The 17,963-nt window shown below is 41.2% G+C and overlaps 1 protein-coding gene across 1 annotated transcript; it reads right to left on the bottom strand.

Moving 5' to 3' along the window:
• Positions 1-5,962: 5,962 nt before the first annotated feature.
• TCF21 (transcription factor 21) lies at positions 5,963-8,831 on the bottom strand (the record flags this gene model as incomplete). The annotated part of the gene is made up of 2 exons (XM_081315207.1): positions 5,963-6,052; positions 8,376-8,831. The coding sequence occupies 2 exons, from the start codon at positions 8,829-8,831 to the stop codon at positions 5,963-5,965; spliced, it is 546 nt and encodes a 181-aa protein (XP_081171333.1).
• Between the last annotated feature and the right edge of the window lie 9,132 nt (positions 8,832-17,963).

Below are 17,963 nucleotides of genomic sequence, written 5' to 3'. Positions count from 1 at the left end.
AAAGGATAATTATTGATTCATTGTTATGATCTTGTATTGTCAGGCTGTAGGAGAGAGATCAGTGGTTTTTCTGCCCTTAAAATAGGAAATTCTAATACTGTGTACTGTTTGCTTCTCAGTCTCAGGAATGACATGATTTGAACCAAATCTGTGGATGACTTTTAGGTCAATAAAATCACACACACCCCATACACATCTGAACTGTGTTGAAGAAGTATTCCTAAATTCACTCAACAATAAGGCTCTGAATATTATTTCATTTTAAAGGTAAAGGTAAAGGTTCCCCCCGCACATGCGTACTAGTTATTTCCAACTCTAGGGGCTGGTGCTCATCTCCATTTCAAAGCTGAAGAGCCAGCACTTGTCCGAGGACGTCTCTGTGGTCATGTGGCCGGCATGACTAGATGCCAAAGGCGTATGGAACGCTGTTACCTTCCCACCATAGTGGTCCCTATTTTTCTACTTGCATTTTTACGTGCTTTCGAACTGCTAGGTTGGCAGAACCTGGGACGAGTAACAGGTGCTCACTCTGCTACACAGCACTCGGGATTCGACCCACCAAACTGCCGACCATTTGATCGACAATCTCAGCGTCCTAACCCACTGAGCCACTGCATCCCTATTATTTCATTTTAGGTCAGGGTTTTTCCAAACTTGGCAACTGTGGATTTCTACTATAATTCCCCAACTGTCTGGGAGAATTCTTAAAGTTGATATCCGCATATCTTAAAAGTCACCACATTTGAAAAACACTTCAATTCAATCATAGTTCTTGTCTTTCCCAAACTTTGGGCAGGCTCTCTGCACATGTGTGCTTATTTCAATGTAGCTTTCTTAATTCATTTCCTAATCAAACAAAAAACCATATGCAGCACTTTTTTTAAAAGTGGCAAAACTAGAAAGAGGGTTAGATTTATTACATTGCATTGTATATTCATTATATTGCAGGCAGCAGCCAATCAGTATTAAAAAGTCAGAACTGGTTTGTTTTTTTTGCTACAAATTAGTTATCTCTTGTCTTGCCTTCAGCATATTCAGACAACATCATATAAACATAATTGAGATACAAACATTTCTCAGGCCCGAATTCGAAGAACGAAATTACATACCGGTATGTTGTTAAAAAACAGTTTCCTTCCTGTCACAAAAAGTTTGGGTAATACGAAGGATTCTTCGGGTTAATCCTCTTCCATATGGCTTGGTCCCAATTCTACTAAGGTCCAGGGTTACTATTATTTACGACATGATAGATTAAAAATGGCATTTATCGAGTAATTAGGCCCTAAGACTGCAGAGAGACCCCTCAGTACAATGTTTTTTTTATTTAAGAATAAATATCTTCATGTTGCAGATTTTATACAGCTTAAATGTCATTTACCTTATATAAAAGAATGTGGGGCCTGTGCAATTCTTTGTTTAAATTTCATTGAAGATGGCAAGGGGGAAAGAATGACATTGCGTCTTTAGCATACATCTTGCACATACTTCAGATAAGTTAATTACCTCTTGGCGCCCTCTTTTATAGTTATAAAATATGGGGGTGGGGAACCGAGGCCTTAGGGCCCATATGACTCCTCCAGAGCCCTGTACATGGGCCTCAGGGATTCTCCAAAAGCGGCTGCTGAGCTGTAGTTTTTAACAAAATTCTAGAAGAAACATAGTAAACACGGGAAGACTTATATCTACTGCATTTAATTAATTTGGTTTAAATGCAGTTTAACTGAAATGCTGAATTATTTTTTACCAAGCTGGAAGGAGAATTATTAAATACATAAAAAGTGAGATATATTCTAGTTAAAATTCAGTTAAAATTCTGCTGAATATTGGTAACATGACAGACAAAAAGTACAAAATACGTGGAGAGTTATTGACACTGCATTTAATTATTTGGTGCACATTTCAATTTGATTATCCTGGATCTTCCCACTTTACTGATTTGATTCTGTCCGTATTTTAGAGTCTGGTGCTAGCACGCCATAAAAACCTAATGGCAGCTCTCTCCTGAAAAGGCTATTTACTCATCAAGGTGAAGTAAGTATCCTTAATTATTTTAATATGAAAAGATGATACTATAGTTATTCCAGGTTAATTAAAACCAAGTATATATTAATGTTGTATTAAACTTGTTTCTTGTATCACATTTTACAGTCATAATCTATGTAAGAATAACAGATAATTATCTTGATACACACAGCCATAATATCCCTTATAATTCTGAAGCATGGATGCACTGGATATTAGAGCCTAACTAATTCTAATGTGATGATATCACAGAGAAATTAATGATCAAATCTTTCTCTGTGAAATGTGGTTGCAGAAAAATCCTGGGGATTTCTAGCTTATTGCAAAAGAGTATTGGCTGTCTTTAGATGTGTATTTTTTTTACTGAGCCTGCTACTCAGAAGTTAGCATTGGCATGGGTCACACACCCATGCTAATAGGAAAAATGTTTATTTTCTTGTGACTATATGGGAGGTTTGTGTAATTTGCACAATATCCCAATAGATGTATTATGTGTTGCCTGGAGTTTTGTAAGGAAAAATCTGGAAAATTTGTCAACTTCCGTCTGTCTTAAGCTATCTTTGTATCACGCCATTAAGAAAACTATTTCATGCATGTGATAAGATGGTCCATTAAAACTTCTACAATAAACACGATTTTTAAGCTTACGCAAGACAGTTACATCTTGGATAAGGAATCTTAATCACATCTTCCAAAAGTGCTGTGTTCCTTCTACTTGTTTATATACCTTTTAGTTAGTTTTTTTTTACATATTTCCAAGTCAGGCTTAACTTTAGTGAACCTTTTTCCCCATGGGAATGTTACTGTTCCCAATAGGAATCCAGGTATCAAATTAAACAGAATATTAAACACACACACACACACACACACACACACAAACGAAACTGTGGAAATTTAAAGCCCCTCTGCTGGGAATAACAGTATAAATAACTGAAGACATTTTGTAAACAGTGCGGTCATAACCTTGAAACGTTAAACAGTTCTCTGGGATCTGGCGCATCAGCTGCCTCTGGACTGAGCTGCCTCAGAGGAAAGAGCCCAGCACTTTCTGTTTATCTCTTCGCTTAATCTCTCACAGAGTAACAGATCAGATCAATAGAAAGAATGATGTTTAAATTAAAGCCAGGGCACCAGGAGAGTGTACAAGGCAAAAATATCTTCCCCTCTAAATTATCCCATCAGTATTTTTTAATATTCCTTAAGATACTGCCCTGGTTCCACCATCTTACCTGTAGGGAGGCTCTGGGCTTTGATGAAAAAGGGAATTATTTTTGCAACAAGGCTGTACTGCTAATGGACCCCACCTGGAGGAACTTAGTTCTAAATCTGTTTTCAAAGTTGTGTACCCTAAAGAAAGGAACATTTGAAAATATCCTTTTATCTTCCAATAATTTAAATTATTCTTTGAGGATTAATAATGAATTCCAGGTGACTTGTTATCCAAATAGGGATGAGCAGTTAAAGACTATCCTTTTCTAAACGAAACTATATCATGTATGACAAGTTGCTTCCATAATACTTTCTAAAACACATGTATTTAGCATATATGTAGCCTTGCATCATCCAATTGTTAAAACATTTGGAAAAATGCCATACCTTATAATTTTATTCAGTGTTCCAGCAGATAACAAGTTGAGACACCAATGTGACTGAATGCAAAGGCACCACATGTTCTCCTTATATAGACTTCAGCAATCCACAAATTGAAGAGATAAGGGTTTGTAGTGGGAGCCTGCTTTGTAACGTCCCATGGTTTGTATAGATGCATGCACATGTGCATGTGGAGATTGTCAGTATAGCCCAGCCAGCCCAAATCAGATGGTTAACGAAGACAAGAAATATGTCCATTTTAGTGTAACAGAAGTGTTGGCCTTCCCTTTCCTTCAGTTTAAAGGATGTAGACCTGTAAAGAGGTAAAGCTTGAATTTGTGGTCCTACAAAGAAATCATCTTGCCTTGACTGTTTGGTTAAACCAAATAAATAGAAAGGTGGTTTCATCTAAAGAGTATTCTGATTTACCAAGAAATCATTTCTGGATCCATAAAGGTTTAATTGAGATTGAAGATAGAGGTGGTATCATTTAAAGAGTATTCCAAATTACCAAGAAATCATTTCCGGGTTTCTTAATAAGCATAGGATATTGAAGATAAACTGTTACCTATTTTTATGAAAGCATTAATTAATTAATTTTATATATTTATTCAATTTCTATAGCCGCCCAACTCAACCAAGTAATTGCCCCCAACACTGCTGCTGATAGCTCGGGTCTGCCTATATTTCTAATACTATATTACTATATTAGAGTGGTTGACAAAAAAAGAATGACAAAAAATCCTTAAAGCAAAATATTTCAGCTTTTGCTTTGTTTGGATATTTTGAAAGGATATGGATGACACACTATCTGAATGGCAGAATAAAGCAAAAGTTCAAATGTTTTAGTGTAAAAATGTTATTTGCATTTTTGCTCTAATCTCTGATTCATATATAATTTAAATTATTAATTGCATCCTTGTGAGATTCAGAAAAAAATGTTTGACCTGCTTGATACTTTTCAAATAATTCATTTCTACATAATTTTTAATTTTACAAAAAAGCAATCCGAACTATATACAAAAGATCTTCAAGCCGCTTAGCTAAAAACAAATATGCTGGGATGTAATCTGGACATATTTTTTCTCATTTTGTGTCTGTTATTTAGAAATGTATAATTTAGAACTGATACAAATTTCCAAAAAGTTACTTAGGATCATCATATAAATCCTTTGGAAATAAATGAAGTTAACAGGAAAACCCTCTGAACTTACCTGGGATTTATTTCCAAGTATAAATCAAATCACTTTAATCCTTCAAACACCCTGCTTCAAATTTATTGTATTGAAAGAAATTGTACCTACCTTCATTCAGCATTTTTCTGTTTTCAGCCTTCCATTGACAATGTTTAGAAAAGACATATTCCATGCTAACAGTTACTTTGTATAACTTGTAAAAAATTCTATAAAACTTAGATTGTCTGGTATGCAAAGACTGTCTGCCTTCCATCCTTATTGCCCTTTTAAACAACCCATTCTAAATTAAGACATGAATAATAATGTCAATGCAAATGTATAGATTGAGCTACAAATTTTGCATTAATTTCACAATCTCCCTAATTCTTAATTAAATTATTGGAAATGTGACAAACAGGTTGCTTCCTTCCTTCTTGAGTGAAGCAGCCATCACATGCTGTTTTTCTAGCCATCTAAACCTCCCCCCAAAGGATATGGTCTACCTCTTCTTAATTAGGAAAATAAACATTTCATAATCTGAGGTCAGATGGTTTTTGCATTGTGTCACTTTAAGATTTGTAAAATCTGCTCACCAAAATAAAATAAATAGTAATCCTCTCTCTTTCTCTCTCTTTTGAAAACAAATGGGGAAAAAAACCCTTCACACCATAGTGTGCTATTTTTGTTTTTCTGTTGAGGACTTTTTTAAAAAAAAAGAATTATACAAATTATAGCAAAATTTGTTTGAAGAAAATATATTCATAGAATATCTTTAATGTGTATTCTTTTAGAGAGATGTGATTTCAGAATAATTGATTCTAGGAATCGCCGTCTTTCACAAAGTGGAGTACACAAAGATAGAAAGTTGCAAATTCTGGTTGGATCCAGAGAACAGCAGCACTTGGACCAGCAAGGCATTGCTGCAGGATATTAAAAATATATATGTATAATATATACAAGTTAATAAAGTTAAATATATGTTCTTTGTGATTGTTTCAGTTTCCTTTGGCATAGTACATTTGGTCTTCTTTTTAGTTTTAGGATTTGCTTATTCCATGAGAAAGCAGTTTGTCGCCTCCTTGAAATGCTTCCCCCCTCCCCCCATTTGTATACACAATGCACAAATGCATTCATCCACAGAGAAGGTTGCTTTTCTCATGCTTGAAAATCCTGGGTCAGGAGGCAGTCGGGCCACACAACCGAGTTGTGTTCACTGCTTCTTTCAGCTCGTTCTCTGGTTTGCCAGCAATCATAAAAGGCCATGTCTGTAGCCAAAGAAGAAAAGGGGGTGGGGATGGGGGCAAAAGAGAGGAGGAGAAAGAAAGGACGAGGAAAGGAAGAGAGAAAGAAAGAGAGATCAGTGTATTTCAAATGACGCAGTTCTTGAACCGTAATAAACAAAGCCATAGATAACCCAGGTGTTCTTTCTAAACAATAGGAAGAAGTGGTTAGACTAGACAAGTCTCAGCTACTGAGCGTAACCAGGTTCTTAAGATGGCTCCACCATATTGCCCCATGCAGCTGCGCAGTCATAATATGTTTTGCGCCATAAAGATGATTTTTTCTCTCTTTATGTTCTTCATAATTCTCTGTAATCTTTGGGGGTGATAGGTCATATTTTATTGATCCTAGATACCAGCGTGGGTTACATCTGATAGAAAATGGTATTTCTCTCAAATAGATAGAATGAATGCAACCTAAAAAGGCATATTGTGGCAGACATCTTTTTTTTTTAAAAGCCCCTGTCTATTCTTGACTGGGTAATGTCAAAGCATGGCTCCCCCCTTCACTTTTGCTTTGTTTTGAAAAAGATAAGAGTACTATCTCCTCTAAAAGCATTTTGGAATTGGAGATGGGGGTTTCTTCTTGACTATGGTTCTGCTGAGGTCAGAAGCCTCACAAGGAAAGTAAATTCCACTTCTATCCATTTCTTATGGGCAACAAAGACAATAACCACAAATCACCTTGTATTTTTTTCTAATGTCATGAATGCATACTTGCTAGCAAAATAAAATCTGTGTAGATTTTGGTGGCGAGAATTATTCATCATTGTCATGCTATTGTAGTAACTAATCTCAATGTCTTTTAAAATTAAGTAAGCATATACATGCAGTAATGATAAATAGCAAAACCAACAACAAGGTCAACCATATATCACCCCTTCTCCCAAATCCATCAGTCAAAACAGTTTGGGGTTCTGAGTTTGTTTTGCTTTCAGTAGCTTTTTTAGATGTTTACTGGGTATCACTTTGCTAATCACAGAGTAATAAATAGAGCCTCAGCCCTTTGTTACTAATTAACCATCAATACAAATATGAAAACAATTATTTTACATACAGGACCACACTAAAAGTAAACTATCAGATAAATTAGAAAAGATAGAGAAGGAATGTAATCTCCCCGTCAGATTTCTTTCCAATAAGGAAGGTTCAACCGCTAAAATTATGAATGGAAGTTGGTTTTTTTTTAATCCGAGTTCCCTCCCTCTAGAAACGTTTGCGTTCGTTTCAGCCATAAACTGGGTCTAACCATTTCCCTTTTTACGATCAACTCCTTTGCTAGAAATAACGGGATCTTCAAATATCCACTTCCTAACGCCACCACCCCCGTCTTTTTTCTTCTTCCTTCGAGACCTACAAACGGATTATGGCCCTTTTCGTGATGGAAGTTGAGAAGGTGGTTGTAAATCTGAAGGTGTGCGGTCGACACCAACCCCCACCCCACCCCCACTCCCGAAAAAGCCATAATTTACGGGAAGGGGGGGGGGAAGATCCTGACGACGAGGCGTGCGAAAAGAGACAGGAAAAAAAGAGGTTTCTCTTTTCATTTGAAATCCATTGTTGCTGTTAAGTATTTTTTTAAAAAAAAAAGCGGCGTAGATTGCGATTTAATAGCGTAACAGTCGTAATTGTTGCAACAGTACTAATGGCAGTAATCTCCAACACTTGGCGGATAAACCCGCCGAAATCAGATCCCGCCGACTGACGCCGTTAAGTCAATAAATCGGGCTATTTTTTTCCCCCTCCTGATCTGATCAATGAGCAGCCTTGGTGAGCGGACGGCTCCCTTCAGTTATTACTAAGCGGCCGGGATGGGGGAAGAAGACGGCTGAAAAGAGTTCTGTGGCGCAATTCCGATTAAGAGGACGGTAAAAAAGAAAAAAAGAAGAAAAGGGCGGCGGGGGGGAGGGCTTCCTTTAAAGAGTTATTATCGATTTTGTACTATTTATCTGTTTATTATTCTGCCCCACCGCTCCTGCGCCTTTTCGTCAGCGTTCGGGACAAACCGAGCGCCAAGTTGTCGGCGCGCGGGGAAGAGCCGAGCGCGCCAGGCGGGCGAGCCTTTCGGCCCCGGCGTCCAAAGCTCTCGGTTGCCTCAGACGACTTCGGAGACCGACTTCCGACAGGGGCGGCCAGACACCGGCCACGGTTTCTTGGCTTTGCCGGCCAGAGGGATTTGGGGCGGGGGGGGGGACGCGAAGGGTTGCTGAGGGCGCCGGGAAGGCGCGGAGCCAGGTGCGAGCGTCGCGGCGCGCGTCCTTCAGGCCCCCCGTCGGCGCGTTTCCCGCCTCCCGAGCGCCTCACTCACCAGATTGACCGGGTGAAGGTAGCCGTTCTCGTACTTGTCGCTGGCCAGGATCTGCCTCAGGTGGGCGATGTAGCTGGAGGCCAGGCGGAGCGTGTCGAGCTTGGAGAGCTTGGTGTCCGGCGGCACCCAGGGCAGGGTGGTCTTAAGGCGGGAGAAGGCTTTGCTCAGCACTCGCATGCGAGCCCGCTCGCGGGCGTTGGCCGCGTTCCGCTGGACCTGCTTGCCCTCCTGGCCCGCCGCTCCCAGAGGGCTCTTCTTGCCCGCCGCTTTCTTCCGCGCCTTGCCCGCCGCGCCCCGGCTTTTGACGGGAGAGCCCCGCTCGCCGGCCGAGCCTTCGGCGGGGCTCTGGCGGGGAGCGGGCGACGAGCGGCAGCGGTCCATTTTCAGGCTGCCGGAGCAGCCCAGTATCTCCGCCTCGGGAAGGTCTTCGGCATCGCTCAGCGAGCCCGTAGACATGGCCTCGGGCCGGGGGCAGGGAAGGGGAACCCGCCGCCTGGGCACCCCCGCTCAGCCTTCTTCGCCTGACTCGGCGAGGGCGAGAGGGAAGGAGAAGCGCAAGTTGATGTGGAGCGCCCGGGAGGCATTTATCGGGAGGGGGGGGTTGATGAATAGGCGGTCCGGGGCAGCCCGTGGGAGGGGCTTTTCTCAGAAGGGTCGCCGAAGCGCGTCTGGGTCTGCCACGGTCACCCCAGGGCTTTTCTTGAAACGGGGAGACCGCCTTCTTGGCTCTCTTTTTCTCTCCTCCGTCCAGATGTCTGTGCTCCCCTTTTTGCTGCTGAGCCCTCTAGTCTAGGATGTCTCCAGAGAGATGCCTCCTTCCCTGGGTTGGTCCCAGAGCTTGCCTGGGCTTAGAAACCTCTGGGATATCCCTGCTCAGATGACACAGTGGCGTTTGCTTTTCCTAGTTGTTTCCTTCCTTCCTCCCTCCCTCCCTCCCTCCCCTTCCCCTTTTTTCTTTCTCTCCCCCAACCACCCAGTTTTGTAGCTCCTTCCTTCCTTCCTTCCTTCCTTCCTTCCTTCCTTCCTTCCTTCCTTCCTTCCTTCCTTCCTTCCTTCCTTCCTTCCTTGCTTCCGACTGTTGATATTTCTCCGGTGAAGTCTTAAATGCTGTCTCGTTTTTCCCCCCCAAGAATTATACAAATCTAGGCATTTAGTCCCAAATTCCTGGAATATGAATGGGCTGGCCAGTGACGTCTGTGTCTGAGACCTCTAAATTCTTGATGGAGCTGACTAGCTTAAACCTGTCAGAGTTTGCATAAACTTCACCCCACCAGGCTGGACCAGCTTTCCTGTTAGGCAGAGAAGGGCAGCCATCTCAGCAGTTGATTTTGGGTGTTACAAAAATAGCAAGCTGCTATTTAATTTGTTGTTTATTGTGTCTTTACTGCCAAGGTTGGGAAGGTGCTTATGGGATTTTCTGCCACATGTGAGAATAATTTGTTTTAGGATGTAGTATTTTTTGCTTTTGATGCCTTTGAGTCGGTATTAACACCTGGTGACTGTCTGGCAAAATCCCTGCAATTGTCTTGGAAAGGTTTTGGAAGTGGTTTGCCATTTCCTGCTTCATGTGGGAATGCTATAGATATATCTTGATTCCAGCAAACACTCAACATTCAGTTTAGCATTACAGTTGAGTAGGGGTTGAATGGCATGACAATTAAGTGGATATCGAATAGGGCTGAAACATTATATTCAGAGCACTCATCAATGGTTAAATGTCTATGGAATTCTCAGTCATCAGGGTCATGGTTGTCATGACAAAGCAGCTTCAGGAGAAAAAACACAGTCCACTTGCCTTTTGAAAAAGCATCTTTGGGACACTCATCAATGGTTCCTTATCAACCTGAAGCAAGATATCCCCTCTCCTCACAACATTTGTAACATCACAGTAATGTACATTTCTTTGTCATTGCATCAAATTACTAAAATATTCTTGGAAAAAGTGGCTGTGAGTTTTGGCTTTGTTTTGATACTTTCCTGACAGTTAGAACAATTAACGGAACAGAAGTTCCATTGCTTCCAGAAGTTGTGAATGCTCCAACACTGAAGTTTTTAAGAAGAGATTGGACAGCCATTTGTTTGAAATGGTATAGGGTTTCCTGCCTAAGCACAGGGTTGGACTAGAAGACCTCCAAGGTCCCTTCCAACTCTATTACTCTGAAACTACCTCTTACAGAGTCATGCTTTATTTCTAGCTTGTTCAATCACTCTTTATTCCTATATCTGTTCTTGGTAGATATCTTAGACTGGACCTTAGAGGATCTAGCCTGTTTCATCAATGGACCAGCTGCATCTGTAGAACTGTTTTATTTCCCAATGAGCATCTTGATTCACTCGAAGAGGAAATCAAATGGCAAGGTGGTGCTCCAATAAGCCATATCATGAATTCCAAAGCCTTCTCAATCTTAGTATAAACTTCAGTTGTACATCCTCTCCAATGATTAAAGAGTGCAAAGTACATATTTAGAAATATTAAGATTTCTACCTCTTGATAAAATGTTTGTAATTGGCAGTTTTCCTGTATAGCCAACTCTTTAAATAGCAAATATACAGTATAATACAGTATAATAGGAAATATCACATTTACATGTGTTTTGCTAGCTTTTATCTAAAACTCATGTCCCAAAGCTCAGTGGGACCTGGTTCAGGGTTAATCTATGTAGGACTGAATTCTTCTACTGTTAAATACTTGATTCTATACATCCTCTGTTGTAACTTTCCCCAACCTAGTACCCACAGATGAATTTAACTACAAACTTTATAATTTCCAGTCACTTTGGTTTCGGCTAAGGTACCTATAATTAAGTTTAACACATTTGGAGGGTATCAGGTTGGGGAAAGTAATTCTAAAATTTTATAACATGTAAATACAGAATTCTCCTTTAGAGGCCTAACAATTAAAAAAATATTGAAGGATTTTAGAATGTGGTAGACTTTTTAGAACAGTATTGTCTAGCCTGAGATTGCAGGATTACATATGACTCCCAAAGTAGCATTGAAAGTCCATCCAAAATAGATAGAAATTTATTAAGTTACTTGTAAAGAGTTATCTGATTCAAACAATGCGTGATTTTTTTTAATATAATAGAAGTGGAAATATATTAAACATACAAAAATGACATTACCGTATATACTTGAGTATAAGCCGAATTTTTCAGCCCACTTTTTGGGCTGAAAAATTCCACTTCGGCTTATACTCCAGTCAACAAAAAAAAACTTACCGAGGACTTGTGCGCGGCCGAGGCTTTGGTGCTTCCGGGATCGCGCGCACCTCTCCCAAGCCACCGCCGTCCGAGACCTGCAGGTCTCCGTTCCTCCGCGCCCTGCCTGCCTGCTTCTTTCAGCTGTCTGCCCATCAGCTGTCCATAGGGATGCTGCAAAGCTCTCCTTCTCTAGGCCTTGGACTCCCTCCTGGCTGAAGAGTAGATGAACCAAGCCAGCAAGGAGACAAAATGTTTCTGCAGCTGTTTTTCCTCTGAAGTTTTTTTTTGTTTTTTTTTTAAAGTAATCTCCGAAGGTTATGCCAGAAAATGGAGGACGCTGGGTCTTTGCAAGCTTTAGCTGTCCGCCTGGCTGCCTGAAGGCCGCCCTTTTCAGGCAGTCTGACAGACAGCTAAAACTTGCAAAGACCCAGCGTCCTCCATTTTCTGGCACAACTTTTAGGGATTTATTATTATTATTCCTACTACTACTATTACTACTACTACTACTTCAGGAGTAAAAAGTTGCAGAAAAAAATTCTCTCCTTACTAGCTTAGTTCCTCTACTCTTCCATCTGGAGCCAAGGTAAGATTTTAAAAAGGGATATTGGTTGGAAGGCAGAGGGAGAGTTTAGTTTTAGCATCTAAAAAAAAGGGGGGGGGAAATCAGCGAGTACATCCCAACCAGCTTTTTATGTTTTTGTTATTGAAGAAATATGGGGGAGGGGGAGGGGTTCTGGGGTGGGTTGGGGAGGGGATAATATTGTAACTTCAATAAAAATTTTCAATAAAAAAAAAGAAATATGGCTTTCTGGGGGAAGGTGGGGAGGGCGTTAAGGAAGGAAAGGGTTTTTGGAAGCTCGTCCTGAAGCTGCCTTTTGTGCAAGGGGCCTTTTCTCAAAGCCTAGAGAGGCAGCTTTGTTGCCTCCCCGTAGACAGCTGATGGGCGAACACCAAAAGCTCCAAAAGGCTAGGGAACTAGTCCCAGAACACCTTGGTAGGAGGAAGGGCAGAGGCAGAATTGGGAAAGAGGTAAGACAGGGTTTTCCTTCCCAGATGTTTCTCTTTGGCAAGACAGCCAGCTGTGCTGAAGCCCAGTATCTGGGGGTGGGGGAGACCTGAGGCAGGCGGGCTGGTGCTTGCATTAGGCCTCCCAGGATCTCCCCCACCCTCAATTAATGACCAGTGCACTCTTTAATGAATGCACTGAGGAGAATACGTATGGCTGGTCATTACTTGAGGCAGTTCATTTAACATTATTTAATGGCAGTCTCCATTAGGGTCACAACCTGAAGACTATCTGTGCAATACTTATCAACAGAATGTGTGGCTGGTACAGTCTATGACATATCTGTTTTTCCCCCTCCTAAGCTTATACAAAAGCTAACAGATGTAGCAGAAGAATGCCAAAGCAATCAACTAAAGAAGTTGAAAGAGATTTGTGAAAGGTAAAAACTACTTAACAATTCTTTTGACTACCATTCTAGATGTACTTGGAGGGGAATAATCCCCTGTCAGGACAGAGGGAGTCACTTCTGGGTGAATGTGTATAGTGAGACCTGGGGAGGTTTGGGGAGGCGCCCAAACCTCCCCAAACTTCGGCAGGAGGAACGGAGACCTGGGGAGGTTTGGGGAGGCGCCCAAACCTCCCCAAACGTCGGCAGGTCTGCGCGGAGGAACGGAGACCTGGGGAGGTTTGGGGAGGCGCCCAAACCTCCCCAAACTTCGGCAGGAGGAACGGAGACCTGGGGAGGTTTGGGGAGGCGCCCAAACCTCCCCAAACGTCGGCAGGTCTGCGCGGAGGAACGGAGACCTGCCGACGTTTGGGGAGGTTTGGGGAGGTGCGCGCGTACCTCCCCAAACCTCCCCAAACTTCGGCAGGTCTCCGGACGGCGGCGGCTTGGGAGAGGTGCGTGCGATCCTGGAAGTACCGAAGCCTCGGCCGCACGCAAGTCCTCGGTAAGCTCCGGGCGGTCACTTGCTTCGCGTCTCCTGAGGGAAGGGGGGGCGACTGGAACGGGCGTGTTTCCTCGCCTGCTGGGCGCCGCGATTTGCCCGGGGAACGCGCGGGCCCCGAATGGCAGCATGGAGTGAGGAAGCGGACAGCCAGGGCTTCCCCGAGAGCCGCGGCCACACAGGGTATTCCTGTGTATTCAGGCTTGCAAAATGGCGGATCGAGCCTCTGCTGGCGGCAGAGGCTTGCAGAGCGCGGATCCAGCCTCCGAGGCATGCAGAACGGCGGATCGGCTTATACTCGAGTCAACAACTTTTCCCAGTTTTTGGGGGTGAAATTGGGGGTCTCGGCTTATACTCGAGTCGGCTTATACTCAAGTATATACGGTAATTACATTTAGTTTAACCTGCATATAAAATTATATTTGATCTACTTTATTTTTTGTCGTAACTCTACCTACTTCTTTGTGCTGGCATAAACCTGAATTAGAATCTATTCTTTCACACACCAACCAAAAGACATGTGGAACACCCATGCTTTAGACAAATTTTAAGGCAACGATACCTGTATAGGCTTTGTTAGCTCATGTCTGTTGGGCAGTGTTGAGTTTCAGGGTTTAGTGACCATGGTCTAAACAACAGATTTCCTGATGTTTCACCAGCAATCTTCAGAAGCACAGTGGTTTTCTGCGCAGCTCAGGAAACTGAGCAAGGACTGACTGGGTTCCTTTCCTTATAGCCAGGTGACCTGACTTCTGGTTGTTTGCAGGGATGATAAATTTGGGTTCCAACACTGAGCTGGAATTCTAACAATTTCCTCCTGAGTCAGACAACCTGAATTTGGACTGTTCCAAATAAATTGTGATTTACCCCTGGGTTTCACTTTTTCTTCTGCCTGCTCTTCAGTGGAGGCAATGCACAAGTTGGGAGGCACCTAAGAAGTGACACAATGTCAGACTCTGGACCATCCTAGAAGCTCTTGTTTTTCAGGAAGAGAATGGACTAACCCCAAAGGAATGATCCAGGATGAAGCCAAACTTGTTGGAGACAATGGCCTGTTTGGAGCTCTCCAAGGTTCTGCAACTCCAGCATCTTGAATCTGGCTCAGTAAACTACCAGTTGGTGTCCATTATGCTCAGTGGCTTGGAGGAACGTTGTCCATGGGGTTGTGATGGGTCGGACACGACTTCGCAGCTAACAACAACAACAACAACAAATGGTCAGTGGACTCTTGTTTTTAGATTTTTTTTAATCCTGCCTTTATTATTTTTATAAGTATTTCAAGGCAGAAAACAAACCTAATACCCATTCCTCTTTCTATTTTCTCCACAACAATAACCTTATGAGGTGAGTTGGGCTGAGAGAGAACAATTGACTGGCCCAAAGTCACCGAGCTGATTTCATGCCCAACGCAGGGCTAGATTGTCTAATTAAAAAGCCTGTGTCAAATAAGCTTTTGTTGATTTAAATAGGTCAGTTATGAGAACCGCAAGAAACAATATTGAGAGTGAATATTGAGATGTTTGTAGGTAATATAGCATTTCACTAAGCTTTACATGGACTCATTGTTTTCATTTATCTGGAGTTGGCTACTTTACAGACTGTTCCCCCAATCCAATATCCATCAGATATGCTGAATTCAGATCCCATGTTGAAGAGCTGATGAGGCCTTTGGGAGGGCTGCAGGTAAATTCTACCTCAACAGCTCCAAAGAAGCTTGGAATGGCCTCTTTGCCTTTCCACACTCCAAAATGGCTTTCCATTTTATTAAGGGTGTTTAGAGCAACTTTCCCCAAGTTATAAATGGGAAGTATGAGAGTTACATTTCCACCGCAACTGGAAGTCGGCAGGTTTCCACATTTTTCAAATCAAAGGTACACTTGGATAAGCTTCTTGTATTGTGTTGCAACATTCCCCTTAATATGTCTCAGAAAAGAAAGAGATCATTCTCTGAGTGATTCCCGCAGAAAGTCCTATGAAGAAACTTGAAACTATGCAGAACTTAAATCAACAATATGTTATGAATGACCAAATGATCCAATCAAATCCACCACAGATATTTCTTCAAATAATATTAATTGGAATAAGCCAAACCAAGAGCAACTAATTTACAAAGAGACAAATAGGGTGATGACCCTTTTATGAGAATGGTCATGCCGGGTTTAAACTTATATATATTTATATGTAAACAGATTTATATTTGTCTTTTGCTCCAAGGCAGGTAATAAAGTCCTCATTAGAAGGGCTAACACTACTATTTGGAATTTTCACATGTGGCTGCCATTGAATGAGGTTGTTGCTTGCTGTATGAACCTATCATGCTCATTTGGGTGTAAAATGAAGCCTCGTAACCTGCTCTTGGGGGGAAAAAGCCATAGCCTGGCAACTGAGTTTGGATGGTGTCAATATTCAGTTCCATTTAACTTATAATAGAGTGGTTCAACCCTAATTTAATCCTGGAAAGGGATCACTGCATGATGATCCTACTCTATAACTAATAAAAAACAAAAACCATCTTAATCTTAAAATATATGTATTTACTCAAACATGAAAATGCAAGGAATTAAATAGAACTATCTATTGCTGTTTATATGCAAACTAATAGATACACCCATGGTGCAGAATAGGAGAATCGTAATAATAGCATATCAGTTTAACACTCTGCTTCATCTGGGAATTCAGAACCCTTACTTTCATGTTAAACTAACACTGGGTTGGTATTGTTTTCAATGAACTATTAACTAAACACATTGTCAGCTTAATTGATTATTGTAGCCAGTTGTTTTAGACATGCATTCTTACTGATTTCAAAAATTACTCATCAGCAGGTCTGAGATTTATGGTCTTTTTTGTTTTATGTTCCTGATCATTGTTTGTGCAGGTGGATCCCTACATGGTTGGTTTCCATAGCCATGATTTATTGCTCAAGTGATTGATACTATAAACTTGTGTAAGGAGTCTCTTCCAGCTTTAAAATAAGAGAAATATCAAATTGAAGTTGTTCATATGAAAAAAATCCAGACAACTAAAATTGTGCACACAGTTAGTTAGAATTTACAAAGTACAAGATTAAGAGAAAATGGACTCATTGAGGCTCAGGGGCAAATATTTCTGAGTTGAACTTGGAACATCAGAATCTTGATTAGATACAAAAATAAGCAAATAAGGTTTCTTTCCTCCCTTACTTTTGAGATGCTGAAGCAAAAGAAGGAGGAGATAATTGAAGAAGTCAAATTTTGGGTGGTAGACCCAACTTTTTCCACTGAGAACAGTTTTTACAGCCAGTTGAACTAGGCAACAGTCAAATATAGAGAAATCAACTGATGTAATGCATGGCTATCCCAATCCTACTGTAAGTGTGCTTTGAGCATTGCTTAGATCAGCAGTCCCCAACCTCTGTGGACCAGCAGCAGTGGTGGTGGTGGGGAAGGGATGGTTGCACGTGTGCAACCTAATCCCATACATACAGAAATGAAGCTTTGTGCACTCACCCATTACTTGTTTGGACTGGTTCCCAATGAGCCATGGACCGATACCAGTCTGTGGTTTGGGGACCCCTGGCTTAGATTGTACCATTTGTTTCTTAAACCAATCCTAACAAACCTAACCCTTATAATTATGAATATAATAATAAGTAGCATCTTATATGTAGAAAGTTTGTAATTTAGTTCAGGCCCTCTGGTAAATATATGTTTGTCAAGTTCGGTGAACATGGAGAATTTTAAAGAAATTCAACAATCTTCACTAATTTGCAATCCTGCTACATACATACATACATCAGATGTTTAAGCTCTTATTATTTAAATATATACAGCTCTTTTATAACAGGGTTGTCAACTTTTTTAGTCTGTACTTTAGTGGCTTTTTTATCTGTTTGGGATCTTTGGGAGGAATTGTTTGCTTATTTAATTTTTTTATATTTTTACAGGATTAGAATTTCACCGAAATGATGCAATTGAACATTTTGGATCCTTTTACTATTTTAGAATTTTGGGGAGTAGATTCAAGAAGCAAACGTGGTACATTAAACTTTGCAGTCTCATATCCCTCTGCATCAGTTTGAATCAGAGCAATGTGGACTTTTTAAAAAAGTTGGTATGGATACCTTAAGCCTCTGCAAGGCTTAAGATGCTTATTTCACTTTTTAATCTTTTAAACCTCCTTGGCCGCAGGAAAAAAAAGTATCAAAATATTTGGCCCCACACAGTCTGGGGAGGCGCTGGGGACAATAAATGGGGTGTTAAGGTTGGATTGCATATAGCAGTGGCCACCCATGGTTTAAAAGCTCAACAAGGGCAGCAGTTGTAATGGACGAGAACCACTCAAACACTATATATGAGAATATAAATCAGCAGGAATTAAATATTAGCAGCAAAATCAATTAAACTGAAAAAAGCATGAAAGATCAGTGGCTGACAGCATTGGAAGAAACTTA

Source organism: Vipera berus (genome assembly GCF_964194415.1).
Source record: "Vipera berus genome assembly, chromosome: 1".
NCBI classification, from domain to species: Eukaryota; Metazoa; Chordata; class Lepidosauria; order Squamata; family Viperidae; genus Vipera; species Vipera berus.
Note: the sequence above shows the minus strand (reverse complement) of the source record. Positions and strands in the feature narration are given on the sequence as shown.